The sequence below is a fragment of the Rhinolophus sinicus genome, chromosome 14, assembly GCF_057876585.1.
Source record: "Rhinolophus sinicus isolate RSI-liver-muscle chromosome 14, RSI-T2T, whole genome shotgun sequence".
Lineage (NCBI taxonomy): Eukaryota > Metazoa > Chordata > Mammalia > Chiroptera > Rhinolophidae > Rhinolophus > Rhinolophus sinicus.
Window position 1 is genome coordinate 87,540,112 of NC_142514.1, and position 25,142 is coordinate 87,565,253.

Consider the following 25,142-nt stretch of genomic DNA (forward strand, 5'->3'; position numbering starts at 1 on the left):
GACACATGTCTTGAAAATTACCCACTAATACAAAGTTGCATTTTGGGCACTAGCAGTAAGAGTAATGAAATGAAAATACAACTACCTTATAAAATTCACTGACTCTTAAAAATATGCCACCAAGGGAGATGAGCTCATTAGTATCTGTGAATAGTTTAAACTTGGATTCCATACACAAGCATCGACTTTGAAGCCATATGCACCAAACTAGAGATGATGATAATAATAATGTAAACACGAATCCTTTCATTCATCTTGTTCACAAATATTTATTAGATTCAGCTATACCCCTGTATGATTTTTTTCATGAGATCAGTGAGATAGCATTATTATGCATTGTTCTTGATAGAGTTTGAAAATGCGGAGTAATAAATAGATCAGTATGAAATATTCTATTTAAAATCATTACTGACAGTTGTTATTCTGACACTTCTTACCAAAGTAAACATTTTTTCATCTGTATGTGTAAGGCATATGTAAAATTAATGGCATGTGTATTCCTGACAGATTCCTAAAGGCCTTTTAGACCTTAATTGGCTTATTCAGAGTTTTCCCTCAGACCAGGGTTTCTCACCGTCTGCACTATTGACATTTTGGACCACAAAATTTGTTGTGGAGGCTGCCTGTGCTTTGTAGGATGTTTAGCAGCATCCTTGGCCTCTACCTACTATCTGCCAGGAGCACCTCCCCCTAACCTGTGCTTTGATAACCAAAAATCTGGGGTACAGGAGTGTCAAAATCACCCCCCAGTTGAGAATCACTAACTTAGCTTCATGCATGCAGAAATGTATTCCAGAATTCATGTGTAGACCTGGTCCTAGACAGGGTTTGGCTTCAGGGTTGTCCTTTCTTTTAATTTATTTCTAATGGGATAGATGTAACCAGTTTGTTACTATTTTTTTCTCTGTTGTAGAAAGAGACAAAACCATTACAGCTAATTACTTTTGGTACACAGTTATAGCTCATTAATAAACTTTCTGTTTTCTTTTAAAGTTGACATTTTCTAATTTTGTCTTAAGAAAAACAAATGTACCCACTTCTTTAAGAATGCAATTGATTTCATTTAGGAAGAATCCTCTGAAAACTAATTTGAATCTTTCTTTTTTAATTGTGGTAAAATACACCTAGCATAAAATTTACCATTTTAACCATTTTTAATTGTATGAGAATTCTGTGGCGTTAAGTGCATTCACACTGTTGTGCAACCATCACTTCCATTCGTTTCCAGAACTTTTTCATCTTCCCAAACTGAAACTCTGTCTTCATTAAACACTAACTCCCCATCTCCCCTCCCCACAACTTTCTACTTGCTGTCTCTATAATTTGACTACTTCTAGGTACCTCTTCTAACTGTAATCATACAATTTTTATCTTTTCATAACTGACTTCTTTAATACAGTGTCTTCAAGGTTCATATGTGCTGTAGCATGTATCAGAATTTCATTCCTTTTTAAGGGTGGATACATTTTGTGTATCCATTCATCTATCCTTGGATACTTGGTTTGCTTTTACCTTTTAGCTATTGTGAATAACACCACCGTTAAGTTGTGTGTACAAATATTTGTTCAGACTCCTGCTTTGCATTCTTTTGTATATATACCCAGAAGCGGACTTACTGGACCATACGGAATTCTATTTTTAATTTTTTTTTGAGGAACCACCATACTGTTTTCCACAGCAGTTGCACTGTTTTATCTTCCCACCAGCATTACACAAGGGTTCCATTTTCTCCACATCCTTGCTAACACTTGTTACTTTGTTTCTTTGATAATAACCAATCTAATGGTTCTCTCATTGTGGTTTTGATTTGCATTTCCTCAATGATTCCTGATATTGAGCATTTTTTTCTTGTGCTTATTGGCCATTTGTATATCTTCTTTGGAGAAATGTTCATTCAAACCCTTTGCCCATTTTTAAATCAAGTTGTTTTATTGTTATTGTTGAGTTGTGGGTGTTTTTTCTTAATATATTTTGGGTATTAGTCCCTTATCAGATACATGATTTGCAAATATTTTCAACCATTCTGTGGATTATCTTTTTATTCTGTTGATAGTGTCCTTTGATGCAAAAAAGTTTTTAATTTTGAAGTCTGATTTATCTACTTTTACTTTTGTTGCCTATGCCTTTGGTGTCATATCCAAGAAATTGCCAAATCCAATGTCACGAAGCTTTCCCCGTTTTCTTCTAAGAATTTTTTAGTTTTAGGTTTAACTTGTAGGTCTTTGATCCAATATTTGCATATGATGCAAGGTAAGGGTCTAATTTTTTCATTTTATTTTATTTTATTTTTTGCATGTGGATATGTCGTTTTCCGAGCACCAACTGTTGAAAAGAGTGTCCTTTCCCTATTGAATTGTCTTGGCACCCTTATGAAAAATCATTGCCCATGTATGTGAGGGTTTATTTCTCAACTTTCTGTTCTATTCGTTTGGTCTATATGTCTGTGTTTGTGCCAGTACCACACACTGTTTTTATTATAATATTTTTGTGGTAGGTTTTGAAATCAGGAAATGTGTTTTTTTTAATATAGGTTTTATTATTATTTAGATATGGTGAGGCCAACAGATTGGGGATGATTGCGAAGGAAAGATAATTTGTTACTCACAGTTCCCAAGAGGAGGTATACCGTGCCACGCAGGATCATGTGGGAAAGCATTAGGGTTTGTCAGGAGGCAGAGTGAAAGAGGGCAAAACATGTGCAAGAGCTTTTGTTGTGATTTCTGCAGGAAGTAACATGTGAAGCAGGGTAATCAAGTGTAGAATTGGCTAGTTTGAATAATTTCGTCAGGCTCTGGGGCATAGGGGCTGTCCTTAGTTGTAAGGTACCTGGCCCTGGGTGATTAGGGCCGGTAGACAGTGGCCCAGCGTCTGAGAGCCCAAAAAAGAAGGTGGTTGGGGTGTGGGCATTGGATTGGTTGGCTTGCATATAAAAGGTACGCTCACAGGGGAGTTGTTTGCTGTCTCTAGGAATGGGCTAGCCCTGGGAGGGACAGACAGTCTCTCCACGGTCAGCGAGTCCCCAGATGTAAAAGCATCATGAACACGTGTTTAAGACAGTGTGAGACCTCCAACTTTGTTTTCTTTTGCAAGATTGTGTTGGCCATTTGGTGTCACTTGAAACTTCATATATTTGGTGTCACTCGAGTTTCTCATATATGGCCTTTATATTCTTGAGATACTTTCCTACTATTACCAGTTTGTGGAATGTTTTTGTCATGTAAGGGTGTTGAATTTCATCAAGAGTGCTTTCTGCATCATTTGAGATGATTATGTGTTTTTTTCCTTCATTCTGTTGATTTGGTGTGTTTTGATTGATTTTCATATGTTGAACCATCCTTGCATTCCAGGAATAAAACCCACTTGATTATGGCATATGATCCCTTTTAATATGCTGTTGAATTCAGTTTGTTAGTTTTGTTGAGGGTTTTTCTATCAGTATTCATCAGTGATATTGATCTGCAGTTATCTTTTCTTGTGTCTTTGTCTGCCTTTAGTATTAGCACGATCCTGGCCTCACAGAATGAGTTAAGTCTTTTGCCCTCCACAAAATTTTTGGAATAGTTTGAGAAAGATTCGTATTAGTTCTTCTTTAAGCATTTGGTAGAATTCACCAGTAAAGTCTTCTAGTCCTTGTATGACTTGATCTTTATACCACATGCTGCTATATGATCTCTTGCTAGAAGAAACAAAGAAAACTAGACCAAAGTCAGTTGCACTTTGTTTTTAAAGTTAGCGTGTGTCCCACATATAAATCCCTAAGTGGTTCACAATTTGTGCGTCTAGATTTTTTTTCCTGCCTATTCAGGCATGGTCAGTTTTTTCAAAGCTCTTAATTACTTTTGAAATTGGAATGTGAAATGCTTATTAGTTTTTGCCATTTTAAAAAACATTGCCAATCCTACAAGACTAATAATTTAATGTGTTTGGTTTAAACAACATCATATAGCAAAAAAAAAACAGGCGAAAACTGGATTTCTTTCTTGATTCTACCTCTTTCTCTCTGTGTTACCTCCTTGCTGTGTGACCTTGGAAAGATGTCCATGGGGCAGTGTACCTGTCATATTTTACACCTAAAATAGATCATTTTTAGTACCCACCCAGGCAAAATTACTTTTAATAATAATCTGATATTAGTGAATAATGATGAGAAGAAATGCAGATAGTGTTTTTTTAACTTCATGTACATAATCATACCAGTAAAAAATTTAAAAAGTACTGTAATACCAAGAGGAAAAAAACAAGAAATTGATCATTTTAAGTACATTAATATAGTTTTTGAAAAAAGGAAAAAAATATCTACGTACACATTGGTCTGTCACAGTGATAATAAATAATAATATAGTTTGCTTTTGATTCTTAACTTGTGCAGATTCGTTAATGACTTTATCAAATTTAATCTTTGCATATACAACTCAAATAAATAGTATAGACAGATTTATCAATCTGTCTTGACTCATGGTTGATTGAAAATGCTTTTTATTATAAATTTGAAAATATCTTCAACGATACATAGCTTGGAAAAGTTTTAAACATAAGAATAAGTCTGGGAGAGATTCATAAACATTACATTTTACATTAAATTCCAGAAATGGCAATACTGTCTTTATTTCTTTTTGAAACTAGTGGCTCCCAATGTTTTCCATGGTAAAAAATGTTAAATAAAATAAAAACATACACAAATTTAAATATAAAAAATGGTAATATAGAAGGATAGATTTGAACTAATTCAGGTTTTATTTCTGCAGTTGCTCTATTGTTGAAATGTAAGAATATTTAATTACCCAGAGGTTAGAGGGGCTGAGCATCCAAAGAAAGCTGAAATGATTCTGAGCTACGAGGAATTTACTTTTGAAATGAACAGGTGTCGTTGACTTCATCTTTGTCCAGGACTAGCTGTGGAACTGGGATATAAAATTTATTAAGGATTAAACAATAAAAATTTGTTAATTTGCAATTATTAAAATTTAACAATAACCTCAACAATTGTTTAGAACTTAGATGAAAGAAAGATTTTTTGGTTTAGGAATATTTTATCACTGACATTATTCAGTATTGCCAGTGCCTGGTGGTAATAAAAAACAGTCTTTCAGTTGTTCGTGTCATTGATATAAATTCCGGACAGACAATACACCCCTTATTGCTTGCACAGGGGCAGAGCTCTCCCACCCTCGTGCTGTTGGTATGCCGCTGGTACCTATTATATCATTATTGGAAAAAGGAAGCTGCAGAGCGTCATGTGTAATGTGACTTCATTTTCTTGTTACTAAAGAAATATATTTGTATCAGCATAGGAAAAAATCTGTGGGTGCCCATCAAACTATTAATAATACTAGGAAAAAGGATACTAGGGAAAAGATTTGGTGTGTATAGGGGATGGGCAACTATCACTTTCTGTTAGATTTGTATGCGTCTGATGGAATAGGACTGGTGAGATACGATCATTGTTTTTCAAACATGTTTTAATTAGAGGAACCCTAATATCAGACTAAATCTTACAAGAACCCCATTTATTAAACACAAAATCAGAATTACTGTGTTTGAAGTAATGATATGCGCAGGCGATACTGATCTACAGTGAGCTCAGTGTTCGTAAAAGATTTGTCCTTGTTTCTGAGAGTTTGTTGTAGTTGTAAAAAGATTCGTTGACATGTCAGGCTAAATCTGTGGATGTGATAACTTCCTCAGGTATGAACTGAGATGCATGCTCACGTTAGCATGGTTTCCGTTGGATTGAAGAAGATTGTGGTGCTCGCTTAGGGGGTGGGGTCTTCGCTGCTGTCGTTCCATTCAAGTTACGCTGTCCAGGCTGCATTTCTTTACATTTTGAATAGGTGTACCCTAAGACACTATGCACTCCTGTTGGCTTAGAATTGTTTTTAACTTTCTTGTAGGTGATAGTATGTAAGACATAGCTAATTAGCGAGTTTTCTGTTATATGCAGTGAACCTCTTGGTTCTAGAATTCTTAGAAAATGAATTGTTGCAGATAGCCTAGTCAGGTTTACCACAAAGCTGAGATCTGTATCTTCTTTAAGCACAGTACTTTTATAACTATTTGCGGTGGAAATCTTTTAAAATATTCCATACTTTTCTGAGTTTTTACCAAAAAAAAATAAATGTTATAGGTTAATTTTCTTTATAAATTGGGAATTATTGAGAATATACAGTTTGATGTTACAGTGATGTCCTCGGGGAATTAGGGGGAAAGAGTGTTTCTCTATTCCAAATGCCTTCAGATACCGTGTGCTTTAGGTTTTTGTATCTATTTTCCCCTTCACTGTGAGGCTGATGTCTATCATTTCTTCTTCCTATCTCATCTATCAGCATTTTCTTTTTCTAATTTGTGACTTTTAATATGGAAGAGTTCTGTAAACCAGCTAACTAACCTGGTTAGAATTATGGATAAAGTAGGGTAATTAGACTCAGAATCAAAAGAGCTTTTCATGAGTACTGCAATATTTGTAAATGGACTTTGTGGTCTCTTTTTTTTTCTCTCTCTCTCTCTCTATTTTTATTTTTTTTAATCACTTAAAGGTTTTACCACGTAGTTCTCAACTACGTAACTACATTTCAGGTAGATGTTATTTCCAGGTAGCTGAGATTTATTTATATGTGAAGACCACAGTATTGTCAGTACACATTTTTTCTTTATTAAATATTGGGAAGAATGCAAGCTTGAATAGCAGTTGTTATTAAAAGTGGGAGACTAAGGAAAGATAGAGTGTTTTCAAGAACTTCTTGATAAGAGAGCAAGACTAGATTTTCAGCTGGGTCAGGGACTAGTCAGCATTCAACTTCTTTCCACCTGGACTAGGAGGCCGAGGAGTGATTGTCTTATGTGAAAAAGCAGCTTTGGATGTATATATATATATATCTTTCGTCATAATATTCTGAAACTGTAAAATAGAGATGTTACTGTTTGGCAACATTTTAATTAAAGTCTTTTAGCAAAATAGTAAATAGTAGAATCATTAAGGAGGATTGAATTGAGTACTGGAATGGGAGAGGGAAACTATTACTTTTATTTGAGTAGCCTCTATTGTTTGAATTATTACAAGAATCTATTTCTAAAATTAAAAAACAAAAAACTTAAATTGGGGAGGATAAAAAGTGGTTTGATATGCCTTCCTGGTGCTTTGCTTATGATTTGTATAATAATAATAATAATTGCCTTTTATTAAACACCACAGGCACTGAGCTAGGAACTTGACATGTGTTATTACCTCTGGTCTTCATAAATATTATTTATGAATATAAAGTATTATTTTCCTCATTTTAAAGTTAAAGAAACTTTTAACTTGCTCAGGGACATGCAACTGGTCACAAGTGAACCGGAATTTGAACTGAGGTTTATATGCCTCCTGAGTCTTCCTTTTTCTCCACTGAGCTGCACTGAATGAAGTACTGCCTGGTGGGAAGTGGAAGCCCGGCTTTGCCTGTGGTCCCCATCGTGGGTCAGCTGGGCCCATTATGGAGTTTCGATTAAAAAACAAACAATCTATTAAACAACATCTGCGCATGGATGTTAGTATTTTCTGTATTTATTAAAATTAATTTACAGCTAAAGCAAGATATGATTTTGAGGAAGTTTATTTTCATTTTTCGTTTTAGTCTGATGGCTTTTCTCTTAGAATATAATCGTTTTTGCAAAAGGTTCCATGAAGAGTTTCATGACCTGTTCGTGTTTCATTCATCTTTTGGAGATTTACAGTCCAGGAAGCTGAAAAGTTAAAAAGTAATGTTTTGAATTTTGCTTCACCTGCTTCCCAAATTTATTGGATCAGCAAACCCCTCCCTCACACTCTCTCCTCCCCACTGTAATGTCTGTTTAGGTCCCAAGGGTCTGTGGGACATATTTGAGGGGAAAACTAGACTATAATTCAAACTTCAGACTCACTTCAGCCTCTTTTCACTTGAAAAGCCTTCGTGCTGAGGAACTTCACATCAGATTGGCAGAAAAAGTTCTTGTAATAGCCTTTTTAAATTTTTTTGTGTAGGGAAAGAGACTTAGCGACCTACGGAAAACATCCTCTGGAAAGATCTGATTTGCACTTTGTAATAGAAAAGGCATAGATGTTGGAAAGACCTAAGTGAGTCTACAACTTAATTGCTGAATGACCGTGGAGAAGCGAATTTCGTGTCCTTAAGCCTTCATTTCTTCATTTCTTCATTTGTAAAATGAGAATAATGTAATCTTAAAAGAGGGATTTTTTAGAAGTAGGTAAGATACACAAAAGAACTCGCAGAAAACACATTTCGTAGATACTTAGAGCACGCTGGCTTATCCAGCACTTCTCCGCGCTTCTCATCATGGCCCAAGTGAGAGAGGACACAGACCAGCAAGGACATCATGGGCAGCGTGAAGGCCTGTTTCTACCTTTTTTCCTATTAGCTGTCTTTCTGGTGGCCTGCATCTTAGTTACCAGTACAGAAAACACACCAGATGTCCTGTTTCCATTAGAGCACTGGAATTAGTAATGACTTTGGGTGCTTTGTAGGTTTGTATGGTTTGTATCTGTCAAAGGTTTGCTTGTTTGTTTAATAGGACTTAGCTTTTATCAAAACTTAACTTCTAAAGACATGTATGTAGAATATTTGAGGCAGGGATATAAAGTTATTTTTCATAGTCTATTTAGCTCATTGTTATACATATTCAAAGATGATAATTGAAACTACTAAATTGATACCTTTTTTACTTATGCATTGTTTCATCTTTATTGTTGTGGTACTCAAAAATTTTTTCATCCTCGTATGGAAACATTATGAAACATCTGAAGAAGAACTTAGATATTTGACAACAGATGCTTTTGGTGTTTATTTGCTTTATGGAAGAGAATTAAACCAGAAGAGATTTCCTGTGTTCTCTTCCAGTGATTAATAATGTATGATTCTTTTTAATGCACTTAAAAAGTATTTTATATAAGACAAGCATTTTAATTTCTTATAATAATTCTTTTGGCATATGTTCTTTAAACTTGATTTAAGAATTATATACAGTTAAATGGAATTTGAGGAGAAATAGAGGTATGAAAATTTTCTTGAATTGTGTTCGATTTTGTTGTTTAAAGATGCTAGACATTTTGAAATTTCAGAAATGTGAATACCAATGTTCAATCATAGTAAGAAGAGCCTTAGCCTTCCAATGTGTCATGCTCTTGTTAGACGTGAAAACCTCAGTGCAGTTTTATCATTGTGACTTTCCAGCTGATCACTACAGTAACCAAATATTAAGAGGTAAAGTTATGTTGTCTCCTGCATAGAAAAAATATTGTCTGGAGAATTTCACGTGACTTTCAAATTTTCTTTTCTCAGATTTATAATGACCATTTACTAGCTAACGAAAAACAGCGTATAATCCAATGGGAGGATTTCTTGAAAGAACAACACAACAAACAGGCTGAAATGGATGAAGAGCACAGAAAAGCGATGGAGAGACTTAAAGAACAATATGCTGAGATGGAGAAGGACCTAGCAAAATTTTCAACCTTTTAAGAATTTGAACCACAATAATTAAAATCTGATGAAAAAACATTGACTTCCCCCAAAAAACTATTCCCACCAAACCATTTAGCCTCTGCTTCAAGCTTAGCAATATATTCAGTGGCACTCATATCAGAAGAAAGGAACTTCTACTGGAATCTTAATTAAATGTTTAATAGCAGAAGAGTGCTATGTTTTTTCAGTTTTAAGTGCCTACATATGATTATTTGAATGGGGGGAAGTAGGAGGAAAAATCAGATAAATATACTCTTTGTTAATCAGAATTGGTCTTCTTTTCCGTTGATTATCTCAGAGTATAAAGTTCTTAGAGAGAAAGAGAATTCATTCATTCTTATATAGGACTAATACTAGTTTATTATTGTGGCTTAGAAGGCAGAGGAAATAGCTGTCTATTATAGCCTCCCTGGCTATTGGAAGAATGTCTAAAGTGTTATTCTGTGAGTAACGTAGACAAAAACAACTGTCCTCAGAGCAGAGATCACATCTGAGAGGGTTGAGAGTCAAAACCTTGTCTCTGCTATGGCAAAGACAGCCTTTTTGGTCTTTGAACTGCCTGTTGGGAAGGTTATAGATTTTGCAGTGTCGCAGAATGCCATGTGTTTCACTGGATGGCAACACAGACTTCGGAAGTTTTGTGGCCTTCAGCACTTAACATTTTCAGCTTTTAAAACATGGCTTAGAAGGAACAGCGTACCAAAAATATAGTTGACTTAGCCTTTCCAAGAACCATAATCTTGCCCATAGTATTTACCTCATTTTTGTATCTGTTTGGCTGTGGGTAAGCTTTGTAAGATAAATAACATGTATACATGTTTCAACTCTTTAGTGAGTAATCAGCAAAATCTGCCGAGGAGTCCCTCTGGAAGCACATAAAGATTCTGGTTCTGAATATACCCGAAGTATTTGTCCACATGGCAAATGATCCATGTTAAATGTAAATCCTCTTTAGTGTTTAATGTCTATTCTCATAAGCAGGTATATTATGATGAAACATGTACCAATCCTGTCATCACTGTGATCTTTAAAAATTTGCACTTAACCGTCTAATTGAGGAACTAAGTTGGTTTTTTATTTGCCACAAATGAAGCAAAATTAAATGCAATAATTTCAAGAGCTTTATAACAAATGAATTTGATGTATGGATAAATCTTTCAAATATTTTTTATTGCTCTTCAGTAAAGAAAGGCACAAGAAAGAAAATACCCAACTCCCTCATGTTATCTCAGTGTTGCTAGTGCAGAAAACGGACAATGCTTGCTTGTGTGAATTTATGGCTTACTGTCAAAGCTTCATTCTTGGCTGCATGTTGAAAATGTGATTAAAGTTAATAGAGGAGATGAAATAAGTATTTGAGATTTCTTTCAATAACACTGAACTTCTGCCAACTTTCTCTGTCCGCTACTGTAGGCTTGACAGGTTCATCAATCATCCTCTGGTACCTGGACCAAAAAGAGCACTTGCTGACACTAAGGCATGTTGGAATTTTCTTAATTCTCTTTCAGTGAATGGGGGAAAAAAACATACTTCCAAAAATATCCCACACATGAAAAGGGAGGGGAATGTTAAATGAAAATTCCCTTTGTACTACAGGCAATATTTGGAATGCTATTAATTGCCAGTGCACCACTGAACAGACGCTGTAACCAAGAAATCAGGACTGTGTGTGAGAGCAAGGATGTTCTCCTAACTGGTTACTCGACCTGTGCAGCAAGGATTTCTGATAGTGTTTGTTCATCTCATATGAGCAATAAATACTTTACCATATGAGTTTGTATATATTATAGAAGGATCTAAGGGACTTTTTAAACCAAAAAGAATTAATGGGCTTTTTGACCTTTAAACATTAACATACTACTTTCTTTGTAACTTTGTCAGCTAGTCAATATGAACTTCTAAAATGACTGTTGGTTTGCCTTCCTTTTAATGTTTTTAGTAGTGAACACTTTCATTTATTTTCCCAGTTTCCAAATCACTTCTGATATGTATTATATATATAAACTTTTCATACAGTAATTACATAATTTACAAAATTTCTGTTATTTATGCTGTTGAGCAGAGGTAATATTGGTTTGATATAGCTCACAGGATTCTTTTGTGATGAAATAATGTTTTGTCATGTTAAAGTGCTATAGATATACTTGTTTTTAAGTTCTAAGTATTTTTAGTTTTTCATTATGATTTCGTTTCATTTCCTAACGTAGATTTCTAAATTCTGTTATTATTGATTTCAGCTTTAATTGGCTTGTGGTCACAGAATAGGTCCATATAAAATTAATATGTGAAATTGAGATTTGCCTTGTGACCTAAAATATGGTCAGTTTTGTAAATGTTTCATTAGTACTTGAAAATATGCATATTTTCTAGTTGTTGGGTGTCCATTACACGAAATGTTTCAATTGTCTCTGTTTTACTGTTGTTTTTCCTTCTACTTGATCTCTCGTTCTGAGATATGTTGAAATTTCCTACTCTGGTGGATTTTTTAATATCTCCCTGTAACTCGTCAAGTTTTGTTTTGTGTATTTTGAAGACTTGTTACTGTGCATGCAAGTTTAGAATTATCTTCCAAGTGTAGAATTGAATCATACTTATAGTCATAGCCTGTATTTCTAATTTTTTTTGTTTCATTTTATATTGCTTTAAAAGCTATGCTGAAAAAATATTTATATAGGCTGCACCACCTGGTTAGTATTTTTATGGTATATATTTATCCTTCTGTTGGATCTTTCTGTTATGTTTTAGATATGCCGCTTAAAAACTGTAACTAGACATTTTTTCTTTCTATCTGATTATTTTTTTACCTGGAAACTTTAATCCATCTACATTTATTGAACTTATTAATATATTAAGGTTTATTTATACCATCTTAATTGTGCTTTTTGTCCCACTTTTTCTGTTTCCTCACTGTTTGTGTGGTTTTGTTTTGTTTTTGCCTTTTTTCAAAATGATGAAGTTTGTTTTGTTTTCCTCTACTAGTTTAAAAGATAAAAACTCAATTTTTATCTTTTAGTGCTTACTAAGAAATTTAATTTGCATAGTTAACTTAAAATCTAAAATTAATATTTTTACTTTCCTTCTAAACATAAGAACTTTCTAAACAAAGTCTGATTTTCTCCCCTCAACTTACAAATTAGTGTCTGAAATTTTAGTTTTATCTCAGTTTAACTTCAAAAATAGTTATACAGTCAAAATTTGTTTAGATTTACCTACAATTTACCATTTTTATTATCCTTGAAAGTTAGCTGGGTATACAATTCTAGATTGACAGTTATTTTCTCTCATTATTTGATGATATTATTCCACAGTCTTCTTGCTGCCATTGTTGCTTCTGAAAGGCCAATTGTCAGTGTGATCAGTACTCCTTTGTAGCTAATCTGTCTTTTCTCTCAAGTTGTATTTAAGGTCTTTATCTTTGGTGTTCTATAAGCAAATGTCATTATACTGCAGTGTGTCCAGCTGTGGATTTTTCATTATCCTGTTCAGATTCATTGAGCTTCTTGAATCTGAGAATTAGTGTCTTTCATAAATTAAAAAAAATTCTCAGCGTTTATTTCTTTCAATATAGTACTTCCCCCATTTGTTCTCTTCTCCACTTTAGGAAATCAAATTACTTCTGTTTCACTGTCTCACTCTATTCTCCATATCATTTTATCTCTGATTCATATTTTCTATCTCTTTGTCTCTCTGTGTTGAATTCTGGATAATTTCTTTAAATCTGTTGTCTAGTTCACTAGGTCTGTCTTCTCACTGTCTCTAACCTATTTAACCTATCTATCAAATTTTTAATCACAGTTATATATTTTTTTATTTCCAGAAGTGTTATTTGGTTCTTAAAGTTTCTTGGTCATTTAGGGTAGTTCCCATTCTTCCCGCTTTTTCTTTTCTTTAGAACATATTAACTGTTCTTTTTGTGTGGACCTGACTCTACAGTTTGTCGTTCATTGTTTTGTCTGAAACAAGTTTGTGGTGACTTGTTTTCTAATGTGATCGGTGATTTTTGATTGTGAGTTCATATTCTTCTGAACTTTATTTTGGGGAATTTTTTTTGTTTAAATTATGTTCTGACAGAGGAGGTTTCTTTTTCTAGCACCACCAGTTTGTTTCTCGTGGAACTTCAAAGTCAGTTTTTAACTTGTTTCTTGCCTCCACTTCCGTCCTTTTCTTCAACACATGCACGTTCACACACACACAAGTAATATGAATTTCATCCTTAAACATGTGAGTATTGGGCTGTGATAAGACATTCCTAGAGGAAACTTTTTCCCTCATCACAGTTTGATTTCAAGTAAAGAAGAAGAAAAACTTTATATGTTTTTCTTGTTCACTCACTGAAAGTGGTACCTGTGGGGATTCATCAAGTTCTACTGCTTACCCCACTCACTGTCATGAACTGAACTGTGTCCCTCAAAATTCATATGTTGAAGCCCTAACCCCCAATGTGACTTCATTTGGAGATAATGGCCTTTAAGAGGGTAATTAAGGTTAAAGGAGGTCATATGGGAGGGGCCCTAATCTATTAGCACTGATGTCCATATAAGAAGAGGAGGAGACAACAGAGTACTCTCTCCCCACGCACACTCAGAGAAAAGGTCGAAAAAAGTTGGCCATCTGCAAACCCGGAAGAGAGGCCTCACCTAAAATGGAATTTTCTAGCATGTTGATCTTGGACTTTTTCCCTCCAGAACAAAATTTCTTTGGTTTATGCTCTGCCACCCGTGGTATTTTACTATGGCAGCCAGAGCAGACTGATGCAGTCCTAGACCATGATTCTTATCCCCCATGAACTCACGTAACTCAATAGCAAAAAAAAGTCTGATTAAAAGTGGGCAGAGGAACTAAATAGACATTTTTTCCAAAGAAGACATACAAAATGCCCAACATTACTCATCATTAGATATCACTTTATACACCTGTTAAAATGATTGTCATAAAAAAGACAAGAGATAAGTGTTGGCAAGGATGTGGAGAAAAGGGAACCCTTGTGCAGTATTGGTGGAATGTAAATTTGTGCAGCCACTATGGAAACAGTTTGGAGAGTTCTCAAAAAGTTAAAAAATAGAACTGCCATATGATCCAGTAATTCCACTCCTGGGTATTTAGCCAAAGGAAAGAAAATCACTATCTGGAAGAGTTATCTACCCCATGTTTATTGCAACATTATTTACAATACTCAAGACATGGAAATAACTTACTTAAGTGTCCATGGACAGATGAATGGATAAAGAAAATGTGATATATAAGAATAAACTTAACAAAAGATGTGGAGGACCTATACACTGAAAACTATAAGACTTTTTTGAAAGAAATTGAAGAAGACATAAAGAAATGGAAAGATATTCCATGTTCATGGATTGGAAGAATAAGCACAGTTAAAATGGCCTTATTACCTAAAGCAATATACAGATTTAATGCAATCTCATCAAAATCCCAATGGCATTTTCCAAAGAAATAGAACAAAAAATCATATTTGTATGGAACCACAAAAGACCCCAAATAGCCAAAGCAATCCTGAGGAAAAACAAAGCCAGAGGTATCACACTCCCTAACTTCAAATTATACTACAAAGCTACAATAATCAAAACATTATGGTATTAGCAGAAAAGTAGACAGACCATGGAACAGAATTGAGAATCCAGAAATAAACCCACATGTATATGGACAACTAATTTTTGACAAAAGGGCCAAAAACATACAATGGAGAAAAGAAAGTCACTTCAATAAATGATGTTGGGAAAGTTGGAAAGCCATACACAAAAGAATGAAACTAGACTGCTATTTGATACCATACATAAAAATTCGAAGTGGATTAAAGACTTAAATATAAGACCTGAAACAATCAAATACATAGAAGAAAACACTAAACTTATGGAGCTTGGTCTCAGAGAGGATTGTGTGAACTTGACCCCAAAGGCGATGGCAGTAAAAGCAAAAAATAAATGAATGGGACTGTATCAAACTAAAAAGCTTCTGCACAGCAAAAGAGACCCTCAACAAAACAAAAAGGCAACCAACCAAATGGGAGGATATTCAGAAGGTGCCAAAAAAATGTATACACATTTCAAGAAAGGAAAACTGTGTTAAAATTGTAATACTCAATATATACCGATAACAAAAGATGAATACAAGTCGTTTGACTTCTGCAATTACAAGAGGTGCTCAAAGTGGTTACCATCAGCATCCAGACACTTCTGATTACGGTGAGCTGCTTGAGCAACGTTGACCAAAGTGTCCACTTGTATACATTTTTTGGCACCCCCAGCATTTGCAAACAATACCTCCGATAAGGGGCTAATATCCAAACATATAAAGAACTCACAACAATAACAAAGCAATCCAATTAAAAATGGGCAGAGGATCTGAACAGATACTTTTCCCAAGAAGACATACAAATGACCAACACATGTATGAAAAAATGCTCAACTTCACTAGCTCTTAGGGAAATGCAAATTCAAACCACAGTGAGATACCACCTCACACCTGTTAGAATGATTATTATCAACAAGACAAGTAATAACAAGTGTTGGAGAGGCTGTGGAAAAAAAGGAACCCTCATACACTACTGGTGGGAATGTAAATTGGTGTAGCCACTATGGGAAACGGTATGGAGGTTCCTCAAAAAATTAAGAATAGGGGTGGCCGGTTGGATCAGTGGTTAGAGCACAGTGCTCATAACACCAAGGTCGCCGGCTTGATTCCCACATGGGCCAGTGAGCTGCACCCTCCACTAGATTGAAAACAATGACTTAATTTGGAGCTGAACTGCGCCTCCCACAATTACCGTGTTTCCCCAAAAATAAGACCTAGCTGGACAATCAGCTCTAACGCAACTTTTGAAGCAAAAATTAATATAAGACACGGTCTTATATTGCTATAACATATTTATGTAATATAATACTGGGTCTTATATTAATTTTTGCTCCAAAAGGCGCATCAAAGCTGATTGTCTGGCTAGGTCTTATTTTTGGGGAAACATGGTAGATTGAAAACAACAGCTTGACATGGAGGTGATGGGTCCTGGAAAAACACACTTCCCCAATATTCCCCAATAAAAATAAAATTAAGAGTAGAGCTATTATAATATGACCCAGTAATCTCTCTTCTAGAGATTTACCTGAAAAAATTAAAAACATTTATTTGTAAAGATATATGTACCTATATGTTTATTGCAGCATTATACACGATAGCCAAGACATGGAAACAACCTAAGTGTCCTTCATTGGATGTTGGATAAAAGAAGAGGTGGTACATATATACAATGGACTACTTCTCAGTCATAAAAAAGACTGTCATTTGCGACAAGGATGGATCTTAAGAATATCTTGCTGAGTGAAATAAGTCGGATGGAAAAGGACAAGAACCGTATGATTTCACTCGTGTAGGATATAGAACAGAAAGCAACAAACGAACAAACTAAAACCTCATAGACACAACAGAAGGGCGGTTACCAGAAGGGAAGGGTGGTACGGGGGAAGATAAAGAGCGTAAAGGGGATCAAATATGTGGTGTCGGAGGCATACTAAACTTTGAGTGGTGAGCACACAATGCAATATACAGATGATGTATTATAGAATTGTACACTTGAAACCTATGTAATTTTATTAACGAATGTCACCCCAATAAATGCTTAAAAAAGAAAATGAAGTATATATACAATTGAATATTCAGCCATAAAAAAAGAAGGAAATCCTGCCATGTGACAACATGGATGGACATTATGCTAAATGAAGTAAGTCAGACAGAGAAATACTGCACAGTCTCATATATATGTAGAATCTTACCAAAAAAAAAAAACGCATAAAAACAGCTAATAGATTGGTGGTTACCAGAGATGGGTGGGTGGGCAAAATGAGTGTAGGGGGTCAGAAAGGTACAAACTTACAGATATAAGATTAATACGATCTGGGGATGTAATTTACAGCATGGTGACTAGTTAATACTGTATTGTATATTTGAAAGTTGCTAGGACAGTCGATCTTAAAAGTTCATCACAAGAAAAGAATTTTGAGGTGATGGATGCTAACTTACTGTGATCATTTCACAATATATACATAAATCATGCTGTACACCTTTAATACAATGTTTATGTAAATTATAGCATAAAACTGGCAGGAAAAATTATATGAGGCTAGCTAGATTATGTTTAAAATTTTCTTTTACTACGTAGATCAAATTGACTTCTATGAAATTGCCCATATTGCTAAAATTAAATTCTTCAAAGACATAATTCTGTAAATGTTTTTAAGATTTCATATAATGCATTCCCTTAAAATAGAATTTGTAGAGAATTTGGAAAGAAAGCCACAAGTTAAATCATTTTTTTTTTTTTTAACTTCATGTACTCTGAAATGCTTAAGCAACTTTTTTGGAAATGTATCTTTTTTCAGAAAATAGTTCATAAAATTACAGTGAAATCATTGTCAGAAAAAAATTATGTGGTCAATTGTGTATTAAATTTGTTTTTAAAATTATGTATCAAATAAAATTGAAAGTATTAATATTTAATTTTACTAAGAAATATTTTGACACTAAAGAATATTCTTGAAATCTAAAATTTATAGCTAAAAACCAGCAGGGGTCACTGTGATAACAGATGGTGTTTTTTTCCCCTCTAAACAGTTCTATGTAGATGGGTGCATACTATCTATAAACAAAGATGTGAAAGAGAGAATTTAAGTTATATCACTGAACAAAAATACCAAAATGTCGGAAAGTGTGTACAGTATGCCTGGAGGGTTAAAAGTTCTTTTGAGAATTATATTTTTTTCCTAACTTTCTTCGTGTCTCACATATACGGATTCTTTTATTATATAATTGACAGGAGGGTTTTATTGACAGTAAAAGTACAGTAAACCTTCCCTGGTGATGTTTTGGACTTTATATTGAAGTAGAGAATAGCGTGTAGTTCATTGGAATACAACATGTGTAACCCAAACTAAATCAGGAAACAGCATTCCCAGTAAAGTTTTAAAAGGGATTTTGAAAAACTTTTCGTCCTTTCCTCCAAATTAAGTTAGAGTTATAATTCCCAAGTTAAGTTTTAGAGCCAGTAATGGTAATTGGTAGAAAAGAATTAAAGAGCTAGTTGTCAGGGTATTTTTTTCCCATCTAGTATGGAAGCTAAAGTAGAAGTTAGTAAATATTATTCATTGGAACATGATGCTGTGTCTGGATTCTATTCTGAGAGAAACATACCGTGTTTCCCCTAAAATAAGACCTAGCGGGACCATCAGCTCTAGTGTGTCTTTTGGAGCAAAAATTATGGGGTCTTATATAATTTTTGCTCCAAAAGACACACTAGAGCTGATGGTCCCGCTAGGTCTTATTTTCAGGGACACATGGCAGTCCATAATTACACTCCATCTTAAAGGAGTTTATAATCGAGTTGTGTACATGTAATAATAAAATAGAAAAACAAAGATCGTAATATTACATAATACATTAAAAACTATGATATACAAAGCAATCAGTTTATAATTGAAATAAGTGAATTCCAAGTAGGAACTGTCTTTGTGAATTATAATCAGACAACTTCATAATAAAGATAAAACTTGAATTCAGTGGGATTTAGAGAATGAAAGGGATGACAGTTTAGTTCAGTTTAGTTCAGTAAGCGTGTATGGAGCACCTGGGTTCCACCCACTTTGTATTTTTGGACAGCAAAATGAGGGATAGAAAACTAAATAAAGCTTGGTTTTTTTCCCTTGCTTATCAATAATACAGATGGAAATACTGGCAAATTCAAAAGATAATTAATAGATTTAGATGTTGAAAACAGTGGTAGATGAGATTGGAAATTGGAAAGTACACTGGTTTGAGGGTCAGAAGACATACGTGTTAGTCATTTTAGTCACCTAGGCTTCTGTCACTAAATTTATACAGGGATTTAAACACATCACTTAGACAATTTTCACACCATTTCCAACTTTAATAATCTGTGCTTCTATAGATAATGAGACTTTAGAGTAAGTGGCATGATGAAAATGTTACAGGAAGGTTACTCTATGGACTCAGTCAGATGTGTGATTGGTAGAGGAAATTACTTTGCTGCACATGGATTTTTGAGAATGTAGCTGAAAATAGTAATTCCTAGTCTAAACAGGGCAGTATAGAGATGAAGCTCTTGGTTTGGAATTTAAGACAGTGGGAATTTTTAACATCCATATAGAGACATGTCCATGTGTTTATATTGCTTATGACACTATCACAGCTTCAGATTTAGGAAATCGGCCCTATTGTCTTTTCACATATTCATAATTGTTAACCCAAGTGACTGAATTTTTGCTTTTGAGAACATTAATCACTATAAATTAGGAAAATCAAGATTAAGATATCAAATATATCTTTGTCTTTTAGATAAATATTTTGCTTTTATATAATTAGTGAGAAAATATTACAGGGTTTCATTAAGCAGCTACCCCTATTTAAGGATTTCCCATTTCCTTCCCCAGAAGACTAACTTGTTCAAGAACAAAGAATGTGGTTTTATATCTGGTTTTATATGCTGGTTTATATACCATGCTTCGAGCATGTGCTATATATTTCAAAAGGGAAATTCTCTCCATATTATAGAGTTAGTCATGAGTTTGATTAAGGAAGATTTGGATTATCTTTGCTGTTTACCTTACATTTGTGTTTTGCAGTGATTGAATATGAAGGTAAATACTAGATGATTGTGTTTCATTATGTTTAGTCTACACCATCAGTTTCTAGTCTATCATCACCTAGTTTATAATAGTTGCTATTTCTCTCAGGAAATCTTTTAAGGTAAACTATATATGGCAAAAGTAGAACTTTGAAATCTTATCTCTGAAAAAGATTACTTCCAATTAACAAATATATATTTTTCTAAAAATTTAGGTCATCTGTTTAGAACTTGTGATGAATCTCCAGATGCAAACAGTGATATATACATAGTGATTAGTCTCTTAATTGTTTTTTGGGTTTTTTTGTTGTTGTTTTTTGAGAAATGTATCCAGAGATTTCAAACTTGTAGGACCTGGAATATACTCTCTTGCTGTAGCTCTGAAAATCTTGTTTTCAAGTAGGAACAGGGAAACAGAATCCCTCAGTTCCTGAAGGGAGGTTTCTACAGTTTAAGCCAGGACAAATCCTTCTTTTCCCCGAGTCCTAGCCTCCCAACAGTCTACTTCCCTTTCTGTTGTTACACTTACTGTCTCAAAACAAAGTTCTCCATGTCACTTCCAAATGAAGTCTGACAGTTTCTTTCTTATCTGGTGCTGCAGAGATTTTGAAGTTTGAATATGATTTGTTGAGAATAAGAAGTAGATGAGAGAAGAGAAGCACACAGACACGTTTTTAAATGTACTGAGGTGACAATGATAGTTCTTTAAACTCATGGCTGGATAAAGGTATCCCGATCTGCAGGTTCACTGAGAGTCCATAGCATTTGGCTCTTGATTCTCAGTGTGGGGTGTTCTGTGACATGAGACTTGAGTTGGCTGTGAGGTTGCTGCCTACAGGCTTCCACTGGGACTGGAGAAATGACAAGTGAGGGTGGAAAGCGGCCCCCATGGGTTACTTTCATTTCTTTTTTCCCCTTCTTTCTTGCTCAGTCTAGTCCTGGTTTCCATGAAGTGACACATGGTGGTGATGCCAGGTTCCAGTGACGTCTGCAGTCATGAGTCCAGCAAAGCCCCTTCTTCTCATGGATCTGATACATACGTGCACCTCTTGTACTGATCTTGTTCATTGTCTTACATTCTCATGCAGGCATTTTATTAAGGACACGAAGTAGACTACTTGAGTCCTGAAATACTTGTTTCAAACATTGTTGTTTTTTTTCAGAAGATGAAAAGATGAAAACTTAGAGATCATGCATGCCAAACCATTAACTTCCTTGTGTATTACAAATGTGTCACACCTAACCCCAGATGCCCTCCCTCGGCCCCACATTTACCTCTTAGCTACGGCTCCATTCATCTGCTCACGTTACAGTAAATGCCTGGAAAGAGCTGTGAGTATTGGCTGCTGTGTCCACTTACCTTCTATTCTCTCTGAGCCCTTGTCTGCCTGCCTTTCAATGTCACTCCACTGAAATCCCTCTTGTCAAGGTCACCAGCAACCAGGCAGCCCAATCTTTTTTTATTTTATTTTTATTTTTATTTTTTCCCCCTTTCTTCCACCCTCCCCCCCACACACACTCCAGTTCAAGCCGTTGTTTCTCAGTCTAGTTGTGTAGGACGCAGCTCCCTGGCCCGTGCTGGTGTTATGAGCCTTGTGCTCCCCACGGCTGAGGCAGTCGGTCGCCAGTCGGTAGGCCACTCAAGGCAGCTCTCGCCAGCTGTCCACCACTCTCGATGGCTGCCAGTAGCCCACAGCAGCCTGCAGCAACACATAGCAGCCTGCGGCCCCTCATGCCAACCTCCAGCTGCTCACGGCAGCCCAACTCCAGGGAGAACTGTTGTTCAATCTTAGCTGTAGAGGGCGCAGCTCACTGGCCCGTGTGGGAATCGAACCAGCGACCTTGGCGTTAGGAGCACAGCGCTCCAACCACCTGGGCCACAGGGCCGGCCCCATGTAGCCCAGTCTAATGATTGATCCTGAGTCCCTATTATTCTATCTCAGCATTTGACACAGTTGATTACTCCATCCTTCTAGAAATACTTGGCTTCACATGACTTTCTGATGCCATGTATTCCTGGTTTGCCTTCTACCTGTCTGGGTATTCCTATTCTTCCCAGCTTCTAATTATTGATATGTTTCAGGGTCAGACCTCCAACCTACTCTCCTCCCCATAGCCGGTCCAATGACATTAACTATCAACTCCCCAGTTTATGTCTTTAGCGCTGACTTTTCCCCACACATTCAGCTGCCTGGTTAGTATCTCTACTTAGATATCTAACAGGTATCTCAAACGTCAGTGTTTAAACAGAACCCTGATGCTCCTTCTTCCCAGACCTGCTTCTTCCTCAGTCCTCCCCATGTCAGTATACAGCACCACTATCCAGTTGCTTGGATCAAAATCTAGGTATCATGCTACATCTTCCCGCACAGCCCACATCCAATCCATCAGTTAGCCAAGTTGGCTCTGTCTTCATAACATATCCCAAATCTAACCCCCAGTCCTTACCACCTCCACTGCTACAATTCTAGTCTAAGCCCTGCCGCTTCTTGCTTTCACTCCTGACGTGCCCCTCATCCATTTTCCACACAGCAGCCTCGTAGCTTAGAAAGCATAAACCAGATCATGTCATTTACCTGCTTCAAGCTTTCTAATGACGTCCTCTCCCACTCAATAAAATCCACATTCCTTGGCAAGCCTGTGAGCACTTGTCTGTCGCGTTTCATCTCCCACCCTGTGCATCTTGCTTAGTTTCATGTAGCCACATTGGCTCCTTGCTGTTCTTCAAACACACCCAAGCCCATGTCTACTTGGGAGCCCCTGCCTGACATGCTCTTCCCCCAGATCCTTTCAAGACTCCCACCCTCACTTTCTTTAGCTCAGTTCAAATGTCACCTCACAGAGGCCTTCCCTGACCACTCAGTCTAAAATAGCCCCTCACATTTGTATTTACCATCTCCCCGACTAGAATATAAGCTCCACAAGGGCATGAAACTGTCTTAATCCATTCTATATTCCTAGTGCCTGACATATGGGAGTTATTGATTGATTAGATGGATGGAGGGATGGGTGGATATGCTGTAGTCTAGCACTCTTTTCACCTGGATTTCCTCACACTGCATTTTTTAAAAGTGTAACATGAAAGAACTGAGATAGTTCTAAATAGCTTAATTCTACATTTGGTAATAGATTTTTAAAAGCACTTAAAGAGAATATATCCTTAAACATTTGAATGACAGTGCTGGGCATAAATATTCCATAGAAATGGTTTCCTCTTTATTGAAGTATCATAGCATCATAGCATACTCTTAAGGGAAAAATAAAACCTCTCGACAGCAACTGTAGGAAACTAACATTAAATTGTAACAGAGACTCTTAACTAGAAAATTTTCAGTACATTTCATTTCATTGGCAAGCTATCCAAATAATAGCCTCTATTAAGAGAAGATATGACCATCGTACCAAAACTGATTCAGAAGTATCTGAGAACCACACAAGATGGGATAGCTAATGGGGGAAGAGTGTCCACTATGAGTTCAAGTTCTACCTTTTCTACTCATTAACTAGATGACCATGGATAAGTTATTTAACCTCTCTGTGCCTCAGTTTCCTCATCTGTTAAATGGGGGTGGTAAAAGTACCGAAATTTACCCTATAAGTTTGTTTTGAGAATTAAATGAGTTGACTTATGTAATACATTAAAACGTAGCCTGACATAAGTGCTATATTTAATGTTTGCTTTATGACAATTTAATCATCATCATCAGCTCTAGGTGTCCATTGGGGATTTACTCTTTGTAAGCCATCCATAACGAGGTTGATAGGCCATGATCATAAGTAGTTAAAACTTTTTAAAATGAAGTTCGTTGCAGTTCCCCTTGGAGCAGTTAGCTGGATTAGACTGCTTTCTATGATCTTAAAATACATATTAAAGCTAAAGAAATACTAGTTTTGTAAATCCTTAGATGGCACACCCATACAGCTGGTACCACAAATGATGTCACGTTTCAGGAAGATCAGCTAATATATTCCATGGACTCAAAGGTACTTCTCAGGATAAAATGTGTTTTACTTCTAGTTCCCAGGCTGGTCTTTGATTCAGACCCAAATTAGAGAAAAATCTAGCCTTTCAAATAGGTCTCTGCTGAACCCATTTTGATAATTTACTGAAGTTATTCATTACCACATTTAGTAATTTAGGTGAAATTTCTCATTTCTCAAAACAAGTTTTGCTTACACCGTTTCAAAAGAATGTTATTGGTATGTGGGTAGGTTGTCTGGAGCCAGCCTCTTATCTGGAGACCAGATTCAAAAAGTCTGAGCTCAGCGAAGTGACTTAGCCCACATGCTTTTGTTTTGTTTTGTTTAATAAGCATGTATGAGCCCTGCTAAAACACAGTGCTACCCCCATCTAGGAACAATGCTGCACATATCATTTCCTGAAATAATGGAGTTGGAAGGCAATTATCTACTCACAAAACAGGCTGAAACAACAGTTCCTGATATTCTTCTCAAATTCTTTAACTTCCCAAGGAATCCGGAAAAAATAATTCCATGAGACAGTGTTGTGAATGAAGGTATGCTGTTTCAGTTTCCTTCACTGGAATCCAGTAACCAGCAGTAAATGAATTACCACCCACGCGCCGTTTCCAAGGGGCTCTGGCTGGGTGAGCTGTCTGTCTGCTTTGGGAACACCGCACAGCCTGTAGCCCCTGTGACAGCATGGCCTCGAGCTCCTTTCTGTTCACTTTTGGGAACCATCCCAGAGATTGCCTGCAGCTTCTGGAACTATACTTAATTATGACATTGTTTTCCTTTTACTCCTAAAGAGAATTGGGGACTTTGGTTTCACATTCCCAAACAAGAAGTGTATACTTTCTAGAAAGACTGAATGTCTATTTCATCAAAACATGTTTTCAAGTAGTGTGAGAGAGAGCTTTATGAACCCGTGGCTCCTTCATCTTGAATGTGGGTTGGTAGGGATTTATAAAAAGGGCTGTCTCCTCTGTGACATTGCCAAAGTAGCCCAATGATGTTCATGGCAAAAAAGAGAAGTTAAGAAG

At 35.9% G+C, this 25,142-nt stretch overlaps 1 protein-coding gene across 1 annotated transcript in view; it reads left to right on the forward strand.

The window, feature by feature from the left end:
* Positions 1–11,900, forward strand: part of BLOC1S5 (biogenesis of lysosomal organelles complex 1 subunit 5) — a 40,971-nt gene extending 29,071 nt beyond the window's left edge. The window contains exon 5 of the mRNA XM_019745419.3: positions 9,312–11,900. Coding sequence (XP_019600978.1) covers positions 9,312–9,491 — 180 coding nt within the window. The 3' untranslated portion in view covers positions 9,492–11,900. The remainder of the gene's footprint in view (positions 1–9,311) is intronic.
* Positions 11,901–25,142: the final 13,242 nt, after the last annotated feature.